Source organism: Epinephelus moara, chromosome 24 (genome assembly GCF_006386435.1).
Source record: "Epinephelus moara isolate mb chromosome 24, YSFRI_EMoa_1.0, whole genome shotgun sequence".
NCBI classification, from domain to species: Eukaryota; Metazoa; Chordata; class Actinopteri; order Perciformes; family Serranidae; genus Epinephelus; species Epinephelus moara.
The window spans coordinates 14415918-14433641 of NC_065529.1; the positions used below are offsets into that span (position 1 = coordinate 14415918).

The window sequence follows — 17724 nt, forward strand, 5'->3', positions numbered from 1 at the left end:
TGCAACAGTCACATTTATGCAGTAATCCAGGAACATCGTATATAATAGTAAAACACTGACAGGGAACACTTTGCAACAGAATGAGGACTTTTCATACTTTATATTTTTCTGATAATATATAAGTGAGGTTTTGGATGCAGGACTTTTACTTGTAGTGGAGTATTTTCAGTGTGACGTTACTTTTATATAAGTAAAGTACCCGAATACTTCTTTCACTACTGGCTGTTAAAGATGTTCAGATAAATGTAGTGGAGCAACATGTACAATATTTCCCTCTGAAATTTAGTAGAGGCATAAAGTAGCATAAAATGGAAATACTCAAGTAAAGTACAAATACCTCCTGACAGTACTTGAGTACAGCACCTGCAGTGGCCACTGTCCGCTGGTGTTACTGAATAGGTTTAGAAAAGAAGCTCATAATCTCATGACATGATGTGGAGATGGTTCAAAACGTGCCAGGATGACAGTGAGCCGGTGGGAGGGGCTTCACTGCTGGGAAATCAATAAAAAGTGCCGGTAGTCTGTCGACTGTCAGACATGAAGTGATCGCGGATGATCCGGTGTCCGTCCGGGAGAGCGCGTGATATCTAACTGGCTCCTTGTCTCGGCTGAGGTCAGTCAGGTGTGCAGCTGTGTCAGACACAGGGACAGATGAGCTGAGCGTGTACCTGCAGGCTGCTCAGAGGCAGATCCTCTGCAGAACACGCCCTGATAGAAAAGGTAGACTCTCTCTCTCACACACACATACACACACACACACTGAGCCTGATCACTGAGGAGCCGAGCTGCTTACCTGAAAACAACAGCCCCAATGCTCCACCGCAGGCTCGCACCACCGGACACCTACCAAATGAAATCAGGACGAGTTGGGTTTGTCCCGAGGAGCTTTGTTGGACACCTGGACAGCCCGCGGGACTCGGGGGAGGAGTAAGGCTGGTTGTTGTGAGAGCAGAGCACTAATCCACCGGCTGGGCTCAGCACCATGAGTAGGAAGACACGGCGCTGGATTTTCCATTTTTTCCTGTGCCTTGGAGTATTGTATCTGAAAATCGGGTGAGTTACTGGGATGTCCTGCAGGTACCTGGGCATTTTTCTCACCATTTTAAAACTAGTGCATTAAAATGTTGCAGATTGTAAGAAGATTTGATTTGAGCAAAGCTTCCCACCAATGACAGACAAAATGAGGGGCCCCCACAGTGAGGTGTAGGGTCCTGTCTGGCTGTGCATCTCCTGCAAGTGTATAGTTGAATTCATTATTGCATTCATTTGAGGAGGTTTAGGAAATGACATCAGACCACATGCAGTTGATAAATCAGAGATCAGTATCTGTTTCCTCAGAATAACCCCCTCACACACAGGATGCATTAAGACACCTGCAGAACTTCCACAGAAAAAGCGCCACATTTTAACCTCTCGCCTTCTCCAGGGGTCTGTCATCGGTGGTTGCGCTGGGAGCCAGCATCATCTGCAATAAAATCCCCGGCTTGGCCCCCCGTCAGAGGACTATCTGTCAGAGCCGGCCCGACGCGATCATAGTGATCGGAGAGGGAGTTCAGATGGGGATCAATGAGTGTCAGTTTCAGTTCAGACACGGACGCTGGAACTGCTCGGCCCTGGCAGAGAGGACCGTGTTCGGGAAAGAGCTCAAAGTGGGTATGTTGCACTTTGATTTGTTTCTAACAAGCTGTGCACCAAGGAAAAAAATGCATATTTGTGAGTTAAATTTATTGGTGCTATGTGCAAACCCAGATATTTTTATTTCACATTAAATTAGTTATTAAATTCCCATATTATTCTGTGGGGTTCTGATATGGATTTAAAGTAATTATAATGCTTTGTATTCATATGACATAAGAGTCTATACAATTACAATGCATTAGAGTATCAGGATTTATTATTTTTATTTTTTAAGCTGCTAAATGTTAATTACACTGAGAGATCCACTTCATCATTGAGCTCTTCTGCCAAAGTGCCATAAAAGACATTGTTGAAACATGTCAGTGTGCCTTAATCTCCATAGTTAGAGTGCTCACAGGATTGTTTTCAACTAATAAAGTACTTATTAGTGAGAAATAAGCTGCTTCATTTATAAAGTGCTGCAAAACTTTACACCAGCAGCTTGATAACTGCATGTTGTTTACACCCAGTTATCAACACATGCATGTTTTCTTGAGTTGTATGCTATCTTTACTGTTTACCGTCTACGAAAGTTTTTGGGAAGTCGTAAAAAAAAATATCAGAAATTTGCTATAATTTGTCCATAAATAGTCCAGGGAGGCATTCCTCCGAGGCGCTCGACCTCTGACACTTTGACAAATGTCTGTAAGACTGAAGCTCAGACTCAGTGCATCTGCTCTCGGTGGGAAAATAAGCTGCAGATTTTATCCTGTGTGTGGAACAAGGCTCCAGGCGATGCTTGCTCCAAAGACAGGACTGCGGAAATAAGTGGGGAATCGTGTTTAACGCGCTGCTTTTCCACTGTCTTGTCCTTTTGAGTGCACCCTGTCATCTCAGAGACAGAGATGCAGAGCTGGGGTGTCATTTTCACTTCAAGTGTCGTGAAGGATTGCAGCTCACATCTCAATTGAGCCTTTAACGTGTGCTGATTGTTGCTTTATACATGACGGCCTTATATTATATTGGCTGAAATGGTTGTAGTATTAGCTGCAACAAATATGAGTACAGACTGGATGACTCCTCTAACCCAGCTTGCCTTACCAGTCTGATGCACCCAGTTAAACACTGCATACAGCTTGATGTGTGAATGCATGGGCCTTTGCCTCACTGGTCAAACAGTGTTAAAGCTTCCTATGAGTACAGTTCATTAAGTGACCTCTGATTGCAAAACTTACAGTGATACATTGGCATACTTTAGCGATACTTTTGTCTTATCATCTCAGTGTTTCATCATGACTGCATACTGTAACTGTACTGTACTTGTTGCTATTCTGCAGCTTGTAACATGCAGACCTACATGCTCTTTATCTACTCTCAGCTAAACCACCGTCATGTATGTTCATAAAATACTTTTCCCCCAAAAGCTTCAAGTTCAGACAAGTACTGTCTTCTAGGTTTACAATTTTACCTCCAGGTCCTGCAGCTTTGGCAGAGCAATGATTTTAGACCACTGCTTCAGAAGAGAACCACACTCTTTATGCGTATCATCCTCACATTTGAACAAAACTCAGCTCAGAATCCATATTTTACCCAAATTTAGCTGAGGATCAGGCTGAGTTCCAGGAGACAGCAGGTCAGCTCGTGCCCTGCTCAGGTCTAGCTGCCCGGCGCAGATACTGTCTGAATCCATTGTTTCGTTTCAGCAGACTGGAACACTGATAGCTGACAGAATACATAAATTTAGGATTTTTGCTGGCAGAGATGCAGCAATGTACAGTATTTTGGCATTAGGATCAAGTATCATCCCCACCCACCAAGCTGGCTACTTGAAGTAACTCACTGCGGGTGCTGACTGCTTCTTTACTGGCTGTGAAGGCTGTTTAATATCCCAGGTTTACACATTTGATGCCAGGATGCTTCTGTGTTTGACACTCCTTTTAATTTGTGTTTGAAGCTTGTGAATGTGAGCGTGATACTCGAAGAATCACATCCACTTGTTCCAGTTAAGCACAACAGTTGCACATAAACTTCATTGTTTGAAAGAGAACTGTGACCTGAAATGTCTAAAAAGCAGTTTAACTGATAAAGATGATGATTTTATCGGAGCCTTTTTGTGACTTATCGTCATTTTTGGATGCTTTTCTAAATGTGCTCCAACAGGAATTTTCTCCATTTTAATTAAAAAACGCAGCTGACCTGAAGCACTCAGATTTATGGAGTGGAAATCCATCCATGTAGGGAGGCTCTGCATGCCTCTCAGATTCATCTCCACAGGGTGGATCCCAGTGTGACGGCAGTTCGGACCAGGGCCAAAAATGATGCCTAAATATTTAATGATTTATCTCCCACTGGATGGTCTAAAAGAATCATCTTTACTGATCACACGTGCTCAGCAGATTGACTTTTAATTGGTGAAATAAATTAATTATCCTCTCAGATTTAGAGACTAGTTAGAGTCCTGTCGCTTCTTCGATCATAACTCACTATAAAGACAATGAAACTGTCCTGTTTTCCCCTTTTCCTCTCCAAACTGCTCCATTATATTTTCTGCAAGATTCAGAGCTTCCTCCTGAAGTTTATCTGTTTAAGAGAGCTTGATTAATGAATTGGACTTGGCCTGGCTCATGTATTTTATGATTTGGTTGGAGGCAGCTATGCCAGGTATGTAAGGAGTCTTGACAGAGCCTGAAATAGTGAATTCTGTTGTCGGCAATTGTGATTAAAAATGTACTTCCTCTTTATCACAGGCAGTAAGGAGGCTGCGTTCACCTATGCTATCATCGCTGCCGGGGTCGCCCATGCAGTCACTGCGGCCTGCACCCAGGGGAGTCTGAGCGGCTGCGGCTGCGACAAGGAGAAGCAGGGTTTCTACAACCAGGAGGAGGGCTGGAAGTGGGGTGGCTGCTCTGCAGACATCCACTACGGCCTGAGTTTCTCTAAGGTGTTTGTGGACGCGCGGGAGATCAAGCAGAATGCCAGGACTCTCATGAATTTACATAACAATGAAGTGGGACGCAAGGTATGCTTGTGTTATTCTGTCACCTAACTTTTTATTTATTGTAACAGATCCAAGAAGACACTTTATTTCATATTTCATCATAATGACCTGACAATAAGTCATTTACAGTGGATGCTTTTAACATGAAGACTTCAGCATGAGGTGACAAAATATAAAGTATGTGTGAATAACTGAATTGATAATGATTCAGCCCATACAATAAACCCATCCATCGATCTACTGCCTCCAAAACCATCTGACTTCCATGACCACTGCACTGATTCTCTCTTGTGCATGCCTGGAAGCAGTACAATTCAAAAAGCATGATGCACAAAGTACAAGCAGTTACAGATGTGCTTCCAAAAGTCTAATAATAAACATGCAAACTGTGCATTATCATCTGCAAGTATTAAAAAATCTAGACCAGTCAGAGAATATCTGATACAAACGTTGTCTATAAGCACTACTTTACTTGCTGTTAATAGTTGCAAGAGCTATGCTAGCACGCCTTGGCTAAGAGGAAGGGTACCACAAGGACATGGCAGCAGTCTGTCAGGTTTGACACTAGGGGTGCTCCAATCGAATTTTAGTACTTCAACTCGGGATATCTGCTGGTACTGATTACCATTCTGATACCAGAGAGCTCTTTTTTCCAAGTTTAAAATCTGTCTACCGCACCATATGGAACTCATGGGATCAGTTAAATGTAATATGAGAGCTGAGTCAGCAGTCTGCTGACTGGTAGTGGAAAGGCTGAATTTTATAACGACATGGACAAAGAGAGTGTTCTTAAAGTGGATTGGTCACGTCATGGCCGATACCAGATCCAGCCTATTGGATGGGTGCATCCATAGTTGACACATGTAGTCAGGCAAACTCAGTCGCACTTACGGCCGAGTCAGAGTCTTGAGTTCAAGGCTGATGACTGAGCCACAAGTCAGGTGACAGTGAATGCTGTCTAGAAATGAAAGGCTGACATTTAAGCGGCGATATTAAGAACTTCTTTGAAGGTATTAAGTACATTAAACTGTCTGACGCTCCAGGGAAATTGAGGTGCAACAGAGATACGGTAGTCTTCTAAACTGCAGCTTAGCTGAGGAGTCAGGGATCAGTTAATCTAAAGCTGCAGAAAATAATCATCTGTAAGGAATCTGTCACAGTTACAAAAAAAAACATAACAGTAAACGCAAAGCAGCTTACTGGTAGGGGATACACAAAAAGGAAATGGGGAGTAACACTGGCAGAGAGTGGAAACAACATTGTTTTAAAACGTACAGTAAAAAGTTTATGTATGCAGTATTTACTTACACTGCACGGTATATTGTTTTTTAATTATAGTTGCGACGTGCAAAAGAATGCAATATTGCACTTATGGATTTTCTAGTTAAAAGAGCTAATAAATGTCTGTAAACTGGATATTGCTAGAACAATAGTGGCATCTAACCAGAAGCTCAACCAACCAATCAGCCAACAGCCCAGTATATTTAACTGGTAATGGAGTGACTTAACAGATCAAACATATTTGATCAGATATGCATGCAAAGATGTATGGAAAAGAATATTTGTTACATTTACTGTAAATTAATCAAGGTAAATCTGGTAAAAAAAAATTACAGTTTAGATCATATCATTCAGCCCTGTTTTAGCCTATGTATGTTGGGATATATTATTTTCTCACTCTGGTGCATTTACAATTTTTGCTTCGTAAGCATATGCAAACTTTACACATAGTTTGTTGATTAGCTGATTGGTATGATTTCGGTATGGGCCTGAGGTTGACTGCTCACTTGTTACAATGACACAGTGAGAGCGTACATCACCAAGACGAGGGAGAGTTTACACAGGAATAAAGTAAAATCAGGATCCCCTGAGTACAAAGTGTGTTCAAATCCTACTGTTATTTAGAAAACAAAAATAGTGTAGAGTCATGAGGTAACAGAGTATGACAAGACGTGCAGTGAGGTGAACCCAGGAGGACCATGACCATATAAGAGTGCATTAGCCAGACTCTGACAGGGAGCTAAGTGACAGATCAATAGAAACTGCAGGACTGTCCACAAAATGGCCCCACAAGAAAGCAATTCACCGGAAAAGCCACAGCAGGCACATGATCGATCAGTGGAAGTCTGAAGTAAACTTCTAAGAATACTGTACTGATCCTTATTAACCCAAAGCGTTTCGATTTACTAGTTAAGGTCTGTAAAGACATCAGATTTTGAAGGTTAAAGTAACATGTGTGCAGTTCATGTGTCCTGAACATTCAGTGAAGGTTGGCATCAAAGGAATAAGGAGACTTGTGGCATTCTATCTAACTGTATGGTAAATATGAAGATACAGCCAGTAGTCTGTTAGCTTAGCTTAGCACAATGACTGGAAATAGTGATCACCACTCTGAACCATTTGCTTACATTTTAACTTGCTAACTGGAAAACAACCGTTTAGAATTAGTAGGTTGACGGAGAGGCTAGCTTAACAGGCAGTGCAGTCAAAATGTATCTAACAGCCAAATCACAATTGCTCTCCATCTCCATTTCATTGTCTTTTAATTCTTATTATATTGCATGTATGAGAACATCTGTTGACCCCATCATGGTTTTAGAATATACTGTGCCAATGCTGAAGCTTTGATGTGCATGCTGTAAAAAGAGAATGATTAGCAGCTGCAATGTACAGAAGCTGACAGTGGCCATGCTTGAAATGACTTATTTTAATGCTGTTATCTTGAGATCTCAAGTGAATTATTTTATTATTTCATGAATGAGCTGTTATAACGAGAAAAAAAGCTGATTTCAAGTTCACATGACAATTACAGAAAATTAAAAAATGAGTGTCTTGTTCATCCGATCACACCTGCTTTCGGCCTTCCTCCATCTTCTTCTTAAATGATGAGGACTAATCTAAATGTGATCTCAGAAAGACCCAATGCAAGTTCTGCCTTTGTTAGACATTGATAGAAGCCTACAGTCTAATGTTTTGATCAATAATGGCTACTGCTTGATTTGACATTTACTTAAATCAATTACTACAGCTATTTATGCATGCTGGCATGGCACTCCTGATCTCTGATAAACATTACAAGTAGCCAAATAAAAGGAAACAGCAGGATAACAGGTTGATTATCTCGTTATCTTGAGATAACAAAGCTTGTTTTCTCAAGATAACAGCATTAAAAAACACTTATTGAATGCATGGCCATCCTTGGCTTCTGTAGCAATAAACATTATCTCAAATGTTTTCTATTTGAGAGTGCAAAAATATCTTCTGTTGTTTCCATTTGTGGAAATTCCTCAATATGCACTTCTTTCCATCAGAGGAATATACATGAAAATATATTTTTAGAAGACTTTGTGTAAAAATCGAAAAACTGAGAAGTGAACTTGCTTCGAGAGACCTCGTGTCAGTGCCATAGTGACAGGTTGTGGTCCCATTCAGGAGGACTTTCATCTCTCTGGACTCGGCTTTGAGGGGAGGCAGCTTCATATTTGAGGTCTGGCATCAGTCAGAATGTGATACAGTGTGAGAATCTCTTAATATACACTTACTAAACTGATACCTCTGTAATTATTGTAGTAAGGCTTTCATGTTTACTCGGAGATGAGAATGTGTGTGTGTCAGTGTTTGTTTTGAGTGCCAACCTTCAAATTTCTGGAGAAGAATAAACAATAGTGTAAAAGGTGCCACGGGAGGCTTACATGGGTTCTGTTAGACAAACAATGGCAGCTTGGTTGGCATTTCACTTCACTGAACTCCATGAATTAAATGTTTGTCAGGTCTTGAGGGCATGACCACACTAAGCTGTATGCATCCAGGGCTTTTGACAATTACTCCACGAGACTCCAGAAAGTCTGAGGCCACATCACAGTGGAATAATTAAAAAGCAGGGTGAGGCTTCTCTAATGCCAGCGAGGGTTCCCACTCAGTACGGAAGAAGGAGGGTAGGCTGATGTCATTCAACTCGAGGCACACAGAGAATACCCCGGCTGCTTTGCCAAATACACCGAAAGGTTCCACTCTAACCCTGAAAAGGCCTTTCACCGCTGCCAGCCTGCTCGCTGTAAATGCCTCCATGTCTTCACGAGAAGAACTCATAAATTAATCCGGCTTCCGCTGAATTAATTGCCTCATACAGATTCATCTTATTCTAACTACACACCAAAAAGAAGTTTTGTGGTCACATTGCCTGTTTGTCTACAGCAAAGCAGTTGGTCAAGATAGTAGACCTGTGAAGTAGTGTTGTGGTACTTGAAATCGATCTTGGTGTCAAGACTCTTTGAAGGTCTCAGATTCGTCTTGGACTTTTTTACTCAGTCTTGTCTCAGTCTCGGACAATACGGAGTTGGGTTTTTAATTCAACACTGGTCAAGACTGTGTGGGGTTATCACTGAATTGCATCAAACTGCATCAAAAAGAAGTTTTGAATAAAGGTGGTGAAGTTGATTTCTGATCCTTAGTGTTTGTTTGTATGTTTGCTCATAGAAAACAAAGGAAAATTCCCATACACGGAATTCACCCCTGCAATGTCTATGATTATTTTATCAAAACATTTCTCATGGTACACTTACACACCTACATATATACAGTATGGCGACAAAAGAGGTAAATGAAGAGGAATCTTCATTTGTTTTCTGTGGGTGTTTTTATGAGAATGTGGATCTTTCAGATCAATTTGAGGAGTGCATATGGTTTGCAAGTCCCACATTTAATCATGAGTGTGTCATCCATTGTCCATGGTCTTGGTCTTGTCTCGGTTTTGCCCTGCCTAGGTCTTGGTCTTGACTTGGTCTCAACTCCTCAAAGTCTTGGTTTTGGTACAGTCTGTCTTGGTCATGACTTGGTCTTGGTTTAGGTGGTCTTCACCACAACACTGGTGTGAAGTAAAACCAGATTGCTTTGCATAGGCATGAGACGAAATATGCATGGTCTCTGAGGTGTTTGCAGAGATGCACAATATTTAGGGCTCCTATTTATTTTCATGAAAACCAGGTTTTAAAAACCACAATAATGCAAAATATGATGTGCAGCGCAAATCAATTACTGATTTTCTAGCTGACTGAAACGAACAATATCACTTATTTGTCTCTATTTTGCATCTAATGGATACATTTCTCAGGCTGTTCACATAAAAGTGATAATTCAATTTTTGCAGCAGGATATAGAGAAACCTTATGGGGCATTAGTTTGTTAAATTTGGGTGAAAATCTATCTGCTCCTATGAAAAGTATAGTGTGTATAAATGTATATAACTTTCTAATATTTGTGCTGTAGTAACTTTATATTATTACACTGTTGTTAAATGCCTGAAATGTGAATATAGGGTATGTCCCAAATTGTACCTTCCACTCTCAGAGTAAAGATGTTTACCATTCATAACACTGAATAACAGGACAAACATGAACTCAGAGACTTTCCGTGCTTCTGTGTGAGTGTGTTTCTTCCATGAATGTGCTTTGAGGCTCATCCTGTCTTGTAAAAGAATGGCATATACATAGCTACTGGCCATAGGGTGACATACTGTAGCAGCTCTGAGATCTCTGGAATGCTTACATTCATTTGGAATGCTAGAAAACTTTTGTCTCAACCTGTTGAAGTATTCGTGCAATATGTAAGACTGAGTATTTCTCCAAACTCGGATGTTTCTTACTTGCTAATTATGGGAAGACAGCAACAAACAAACAGTAAGAAATGTGTGCAATGTTAGAGCTTCTTAACTTTGATCTGTTGATATTGTAAAACATCATAGATTGGCACAGTTTATTTGGGAAAGCTCTGATGATGGTGCAGTAGAAACAAATAAATCAAAACAAATTAAATAAGTTAATGTGACTGGATTCAGTCAAGCAGTTGTAACTCAGCACACTTTTCAGGTTGAAACTTTGTAACCTTGCTTCATCTCAGCTTTTCCTCTTTGTTGTAGGTCCTGGAGAAGGGCATGCGTCTGGAGTGCAAGTGTCACGGTGTGTCAGGATCCTGCACCACCAAGACATGCTGGACAACGCTCCCCAAGTTCCGTCAGCTGGGATACCTCCTCAAGGACAAGTACAACCAGGCTGTACATGTGGAACCGGTACGAGCCAGCCGCAACAAGCGCCCCACCTTCCTAAAGATCAAGAAACCCCATTCCTACCGCAAGCCCATGGACACAGATCTGGTCTACATCGAGAGGTCGCCCAACTACTGCGAGGCCGACCCTCTGACCGGCAGCATGGGAACACAGGGTCGCCTGTGCAACAAAACGGCCCTGCAGCCCAACAGCTGCGACCTGATGTGTTGTGGTCGAGGATATAACACACACCAGTACTCACGCGTTTGGCAGTGCAACTGCAAGTTCCTGTGGTGCTGCTATGTGAAATGCAACACCTGCAGCGAGAGGACAGAGGTGTATACCTGTAAATAGAAATATTTATTGGACGTGTATTCAGATGCACAGCTAGACTGGACTTTTTAAGAATAAGGATTCTCTGTGGCTGATACACGTATGTGGAGTGATGCCTTGCAGTGTTGGCATTACAACAATCACAACAACCGGTTCCTCCAATGTGTGTTGATTATACTGATGCCAATGGACATCTGCCATGACACTGGACTAAACTTATGGACTCATAAATTCCTTTTTTACATTTTGATTTGAATGCCATGTCCTGCCCCAGGCTTGACTTGTCTCAGGCCACATATTGGCATAACTCACCTCAAACAGTCATAGTTTTATAGACTAATAATTTATTAAATGAGAAAACTACTGATGATTTTTAAATTCACTGTTAACTATATCTGGTAAGGTTTTAAGTTGGTGCAGATGCCTTCAAGTGCACATAAAAACAAAAAGATTTTATTTTTTTTGTTAACAAGACAACTTACACACTGGAGCTGAAAACTGACACGGTCAGAGCTGAACTCGACTGAAAGACATATTTGAGTGTCTGCAGCCTATTTGCGTTAAGCCTAGCAGAAGAACATTAAACTACTGATCCTGGGCTCGGTATGATAGTATTGTTTTCTACATGTTTCTGTCCCCCTCCCCCACAGTTTGCTGCTAGTTGTCTGGAATGTTCTGGAGTTTGTGACTGAGCAGCCATATTGACTCTTCAAGTTAAGTTGACACCACCAGGAGCAAACGAATGCTTCCAGACATAAATTTCCCTTAATGTCAGTTGATAGAATATATTTTGTAAGAGATTATTTTTATATATTTTTTTATTTATTTTCTATCTTTATGTAAGATATTTTCCCTTAGCATTTCTAACTGTTCAGTTACTGAGTTTACCACTGAAACACTGTTTTAAAAATGTGCCTTGTTCCTCAGCAGTAGAACATAATAATGTTATATTGAAATGTGCCACATTGTAACTTGTAACCCATTTCAGGAAACTTTACTCACCTGCTTTGTTACTTATAGAGAGCCAAAGTCCTGACGTCACCTCCACGCTAGCTACTGTACCAACGTTAGCTTAAATGACTCAGCTATCTGTTGTGCCTTTTATCTGTCTTTCTAAAAAAGTCAACTGTGTTTTTGTGGTTCCATACTCTAAGTTAAATTGGTATCTACTACAGCACTTGCCATGAAAATTTGAACCCTTCTGAATTTTAATAAAGTTAAACAAATAAATCTGTTAGCATTCCAAAACTACAACTAGCTTACTATGATTTTTTTAACAGCGTAATACACCTGTAGTAAGTATTACCAGTCAACCTGTTCTCATTCCGAAGTCGTCAAATACCGCAGCTTGGTCACTGATTTTGGCACCAGACAAAACAAAAAAGGCATCCATTCACAGTGGTATGATACCCCACCATGTAGCGTCAGTGCATAATGCCACTGGGCAGCGTCTGTTTGAAACACCGCCAGACAACAACGTAATTTAAGGAGCTGGAAAGTCTGTATAGGGCGGACAGGCGGGGCAGCAAATTGGTCCAACAAACACCGGATTTCCACCCGGTGTTTGCTTCCTGTATGAATGTTGAGCCAGACCATGATGTTTCCTTTAAACCTAACCATGTGCTTTTGTTGCACAAGGAAATAAACATAAATTCAAGGTGTTTTACTGATGTTGTAGGTTTATTTTTAAAAAGACTATGCATCTAGCGAGCAGAAACTGTACATTTCCTGTGAAAACAGAAGTGTACCATCAAAAGACACAATGCATGTAACAGGCGTAAATTGACACGGCATCCCAGAATGTCAACAACCCAGGATACCTAGCGTGTCAAATGTTAACATAAAAGTCCACTGACTAAATAGCGATATTTGACGAGCTGGGAGTGAGAATGTGTTGTACAAGTAATACGTCATTCTAACTGTTGGTTTCTCCCTTATCTACGATATCCACTCTTAGTCTTTTTGTCGTCTTTCCATCTTTTAGCTGTAATCTCTGGCGTCTGTGTTACTCTGTCATGACTAGCTGGTAACATGTAACCCACAAAGGTCTTCAGTGGTGTTTGTTAAACATAATGTTAAAAAAAAACATAAATATTAAACATAAATAAATGTTAGATTATCCAGACATAGAGATTGAACCACATGTCATACTGTTTCAAGGTTACGTTTCAAGATTGGATCTTTAGCATCTGTGTTCCCACATATGTGATGTGAATGAGGTTACAATACTTCAGGGACAGAATCTGAGAGTAACAGTGTCACTTTGGCTCTCTATAGGGTTTACAAGTGATCCACAACTGTGCTTTTGTGTCAGGTCTCTCACCAACATCGACTGGGGCTGGGTATCAGTTCATACAGCCTAGGCCTAAATATTTTTTGGCCTTTTATTAGACAGTGAAACGTAGAGAGATTGGGGGAGATGGATGGGGAATGATATTTAACAAATGTCCCTGAGTGGATATGACCTTGGGATTCATGATTGGCGCCTCTGCGCCACTAAGAGATCCCAGCTGTGTATTGTTGGCCATTATATTGCTGGAAAAATTTAGCATATCCTCATCAAGTGGCTGAAAAATTAAGCCAACACAAAAGTGCCAAAACTGCAGTCATGACAACTTTATGGGGGTGAATTTTTATATACTTTATATGTCCTTAGCTTCTCTATCAGATCCACCCCTCGCTCATCCTCCCTCTCGCCCAAATAGGGTCACTTCCGGCTCCAAAAAACCAAGATGGCCCTGGCTGTCATGCCAAATTGAAGGCTTCAGTTTGGGAGTCCGCAAACCAATCGGTGACATCACAGTAGCTACATCCATTATTTTTACTGTTAATGACCTCACACAATGTTCGTATGAATATTGGAATATGGACAGAATGCAGTGCATAGGTCACATCCTGGCTCACAATTACGTGGGTTGTATATGAATAACTGCATTATTTTTTGTAGATATAAGTACAAACACTGACAATACATAAAATAAATAATAAATACAATAAAGTTTTGATTAGATCATGAAATATCTGATTATGGAATAATTAAGACAAAGAATCCAGACATAGAATTCAATCAAAACTTTTGATTCTTAGCTCGGCGGACACATTCCGGTCTGTGCCTAATAAGTATGACGATGTGATACCCAGTCCTGATCCTAAACAGGAACACTAAGCACCAGTCGTGACTGTACAGTATCATGACAGGTCGATAATTGGTAAAACTGCCTTCAGGTTGGTTATGGTTGCAAAAACCATCCAGTTTCGGTTATTATAAAGAGTTTCTAGTGCCGGTCAATACTGACTCAGTCCTCATTAAAGCTTGTTCTTGTATATGATTGAACTGATGAAATTATATCACCCAACTGCTGTAGTGCTCTTAATCTGAGGTCATTGTTGACGTATTTCATGTAAAACCACATTGTTATTTCATTCATCTTTGGTCAATAAATGTTGTCTCAGACTTAACAGAGGGAGGTCATTTTGTATTTAATACACATTTTTCAGGTCTTATTCATCAGATCAGAGTGAAGTAGGTGTGATTGAGGGCTGTGGAGCAGAGGGTGCCACAGCAGCGAGCAGTGGGAGTGTGGAGCTGCCGGCTGATGGATTACTCTGACATCTGCTTCATTCACTCCTCAACAACGTTGCTACAACAACCACACTGTGCCCCCCAAAAATGCTCTTCGTCTCATCAAGAGGCCAGACTGCCCATTAACAAAATGGTAACCATGCAAAACCCAGATAAAATTTGGATGCTATTTATTTTGTGGAAATGGCAAATGGGACGCAAGCGGGGAGGGGGCTTTACAATTGCAAGGGGATGATGTCAAGAAGGATTTCAATCTGAGCAATAGAAAAGGTCTTCACTCCCGGAATAATCGGCACAAAACATTCCTCAGCTAAACTTTGCCTCAATAGAGTGACGCTTTCAAAAGGCAGCTGGCCAAACAGCCTTGCTGAGAGTAACACCGAGGCTCTGTCACTGAGAACTCAACAACGTTATCTGAGTGTCTGACAGAGCACTGCCTTGTTACGTGCTTCACTTTTCTATTCACAAATTTAATGATACGGCCTCTAAGTAATTCTGTCAACATGAAACAGACACAATCACAGATGGAGCAGTGATACCTAAACATGCTGATTATCTTGTTATCTTATATAGTTTATCTGGACCAATCCTCTTCATTCACTAGCATACCTCTGTTTATCTGTTACTTCCTAAAAATACTTCCTTCATAAAAGCCTCATTAATGTAGATTTAATTCATTTATAGTTCAGTTATAGGCAATTATGTAGCATTATTATTGTGGAAAATATCAGGCTGGTTTAAACTGAAAGTTCATTGTTGACCATGGAGACAGTCTCAACCCAATGTCCATTTAATAGTGTTCTGGAGATTCGTGTATTTTATATATTATATATTATAAAGCAACATTCTAAGTTGTTTAACATTCAATATCACAATTAAAATAAACTGAATTTGGCTCCCGTGGTTCATTTTGAGGTTCACAAGCACTTACCTTTGAACGTATCATAGTAATTATCCTGTAATCTGCATAGTAAGTGCCTACCATGGTAATGTCAGTAGCACCATGGTACTATTATGGTATGTGGCATACTGTACCATATCATTTCAACTGTCAACTGCTATTTCCAAGCTCAACCATAAACTTTCAATCTCAATTTTTAGAGGCGCAGTGTGTAGACTTTATGGGGATATATTGGAAGGATAACTTCATAACAATATTTTCATTTATTTATAATAACCTGTAACTAAGAATCATTGTGTTCGTTACCTTACAATGAGTTGTTTATCACAACACAGGGAATGGCCCCTCCTACAGACACTATTATGGATCTCGCTGCTTTTCTTGGCAAGTCCCCCCTACTGTGCCGTGGTTGGCTAGTATACATGCTGTGATTGGCTAGTACTCTTCACGTCAATGTGTCGCAGTTGAAGATAGTTAGGGTTACAACAAAGAGCTTATGGTTAGGGCTTGTATTAGCCAATCAAGACACAGCAGGAGAGGACTTCATGTAATAAGCAGAGGGATCCATAAAAACGCCTTCTATGAAGTCTGCCATGTTGTTTCTATTGTAGCCCAGAACAGACAAACGAAACACTGGTTCTAGTTTCAGTTGGTTGCAATCTGCAACCTCACCGCAAGATGCCACTAAACCCAACACCCTAGACCTTTAAGACAACATGGATGAGAAGTCTTAAAAGTGCTCAGAAACATAGAAATGTAAACATCTACAGTTCCATGTCAACTGGGCAAAAACTGACAAAGATCATGTGATTTCATTCAAAAGCTCCTAAACAGCTATGAAATGGACTTTGAGGTGAGTCTGTTTTGTCAGCACTGCCTGGCTGGTGTTTATCCTCCTCCAGCGTCACACTTGCTTTGACTTGTTAGAGAGTTTTGAAGGAAGACCGTCTGGAAAAGAGCTGCAGATGATTTGGACCAAAATCTATTTCACAAGATTTTAACAACTGCACACCTGATGGATTAATGTCAAACCCTTTATGAATGTATTGACCTTTATAAGTGCAGATTACTTACTGGCCTTTGCTGACAGCTTATTAGAAAGTGAGAAACTGATGAGATATTACTTAAATCTGACTAACAATATTTCTAATTACTGTTTGTCTATAAAATTTCACAATAAATTATGTTCCTGGTGCCAACATGACATTCAAATTGCTTCTTTAGTTGGACCAACAGCCATAACCCTAAACATATTAAAGGAATAATTCACTCCCCAAATGAGCATTTGTGTATCAATTACTCACCCTGTGTTATGTTGAATTTGTGAAGAAAACTTCCCCAAAGTCACACAATAACACAAATTACCCATCAAGGCAGTAGTAGACCAGCAGCTCCGGTTTTTAGTTAGGTATAATGATTGTTTTTGTCAGTGGAGTGTGTCTTTGAAGAGAGCATAGATAAGTTTCGCTTTCCGTTCAGTTCTCTGTCAGAAAGGGCGTTCTGTTTGAAAAGTACTGAGCATATGACTGGATAAATGAGACCTGGATTATACTGCACGAGTTGTGTGAGAGTTTGTAAACGGATGTTTTAGCTTGCTGTTATAGTATATAGTTTTGCTGTTGTTTAACATGGACCCCTATGGCTTCAAGTCATCAAGTATTTTCTCAGTTTTTGGATTCTTCGTTCACTGTGGAGGCATGCAAGAAAAACAAAGTTGTCTTCACAAATTCAACCCAACACAGGGTGATTGGTTTATATACAAGTGTTCATTTAAGGGGTGAATTATTCCTTCAATTTGTTTAGGATGTGGGCTCCTGGAACGACTAAAGAAGCAGTTTGAATAAGTCATTATATAGACAGAGACTGACTTCTAAAGCGCACTGCAGATATGAACACAGCACTAACTCTTCCTCCAAAGGCCTCACTCTGTCAAGATCACATGCCAAAATGGGATCACTGAAGCACTAATGAACTGCTTCATGGTGTTTTTCCTATAAACACCAGTACGTCACTGCTAAGGTTCTCGGTGTTTACTGCCTCTGGTTGTTTGAGGGGTCTGGGCCTGTGCACCTGTGAACACCTGCATTGAGGTGGTACTCTAAAATGTATGACGCATGATCTGGTTCTATTGTTGTAACTGCCTTATCTCCATTTCTGTTTCTGCTCATGTGATTTGTAAATTGCAGTAGATATTTCTTTTTGCAAAGCTTATTTCTTTAATATGGAACTGTGTTTGATGTGTTTAGATCTGG

The 17724-nt window shown here is 40.5% G+C and overlaps 1 protein-coding gene across 1 annotated transcript; it reads left to right on the top strand.

Moving 5' to 3' along the window:
- Nucleotides 1–539: 539 nt before the first annotated feature.
- wnt7aa (wingless-type MMTV integration site family, member 7Aa) lies at nt 540–14437 on the top strand. The gene is made up of 4 exons (XM_050038915.1): nt 540–1053; nt 1427–1653; nt 4365–4636; nt 10530–14437. The coding sequence occupies exons 1-4, from the start codon at nt 983–985 to the stop codon at nt 11007–11009; spliced, it is 1050 nt and encodes a 349-aa protein (XP_049894872.1). The 5' UTR covers nt 540–982; the 3' UTR covers nt 11010–14437.
- Nucleotides 14438–17724: the final 3287 nt, after the last annotated feature.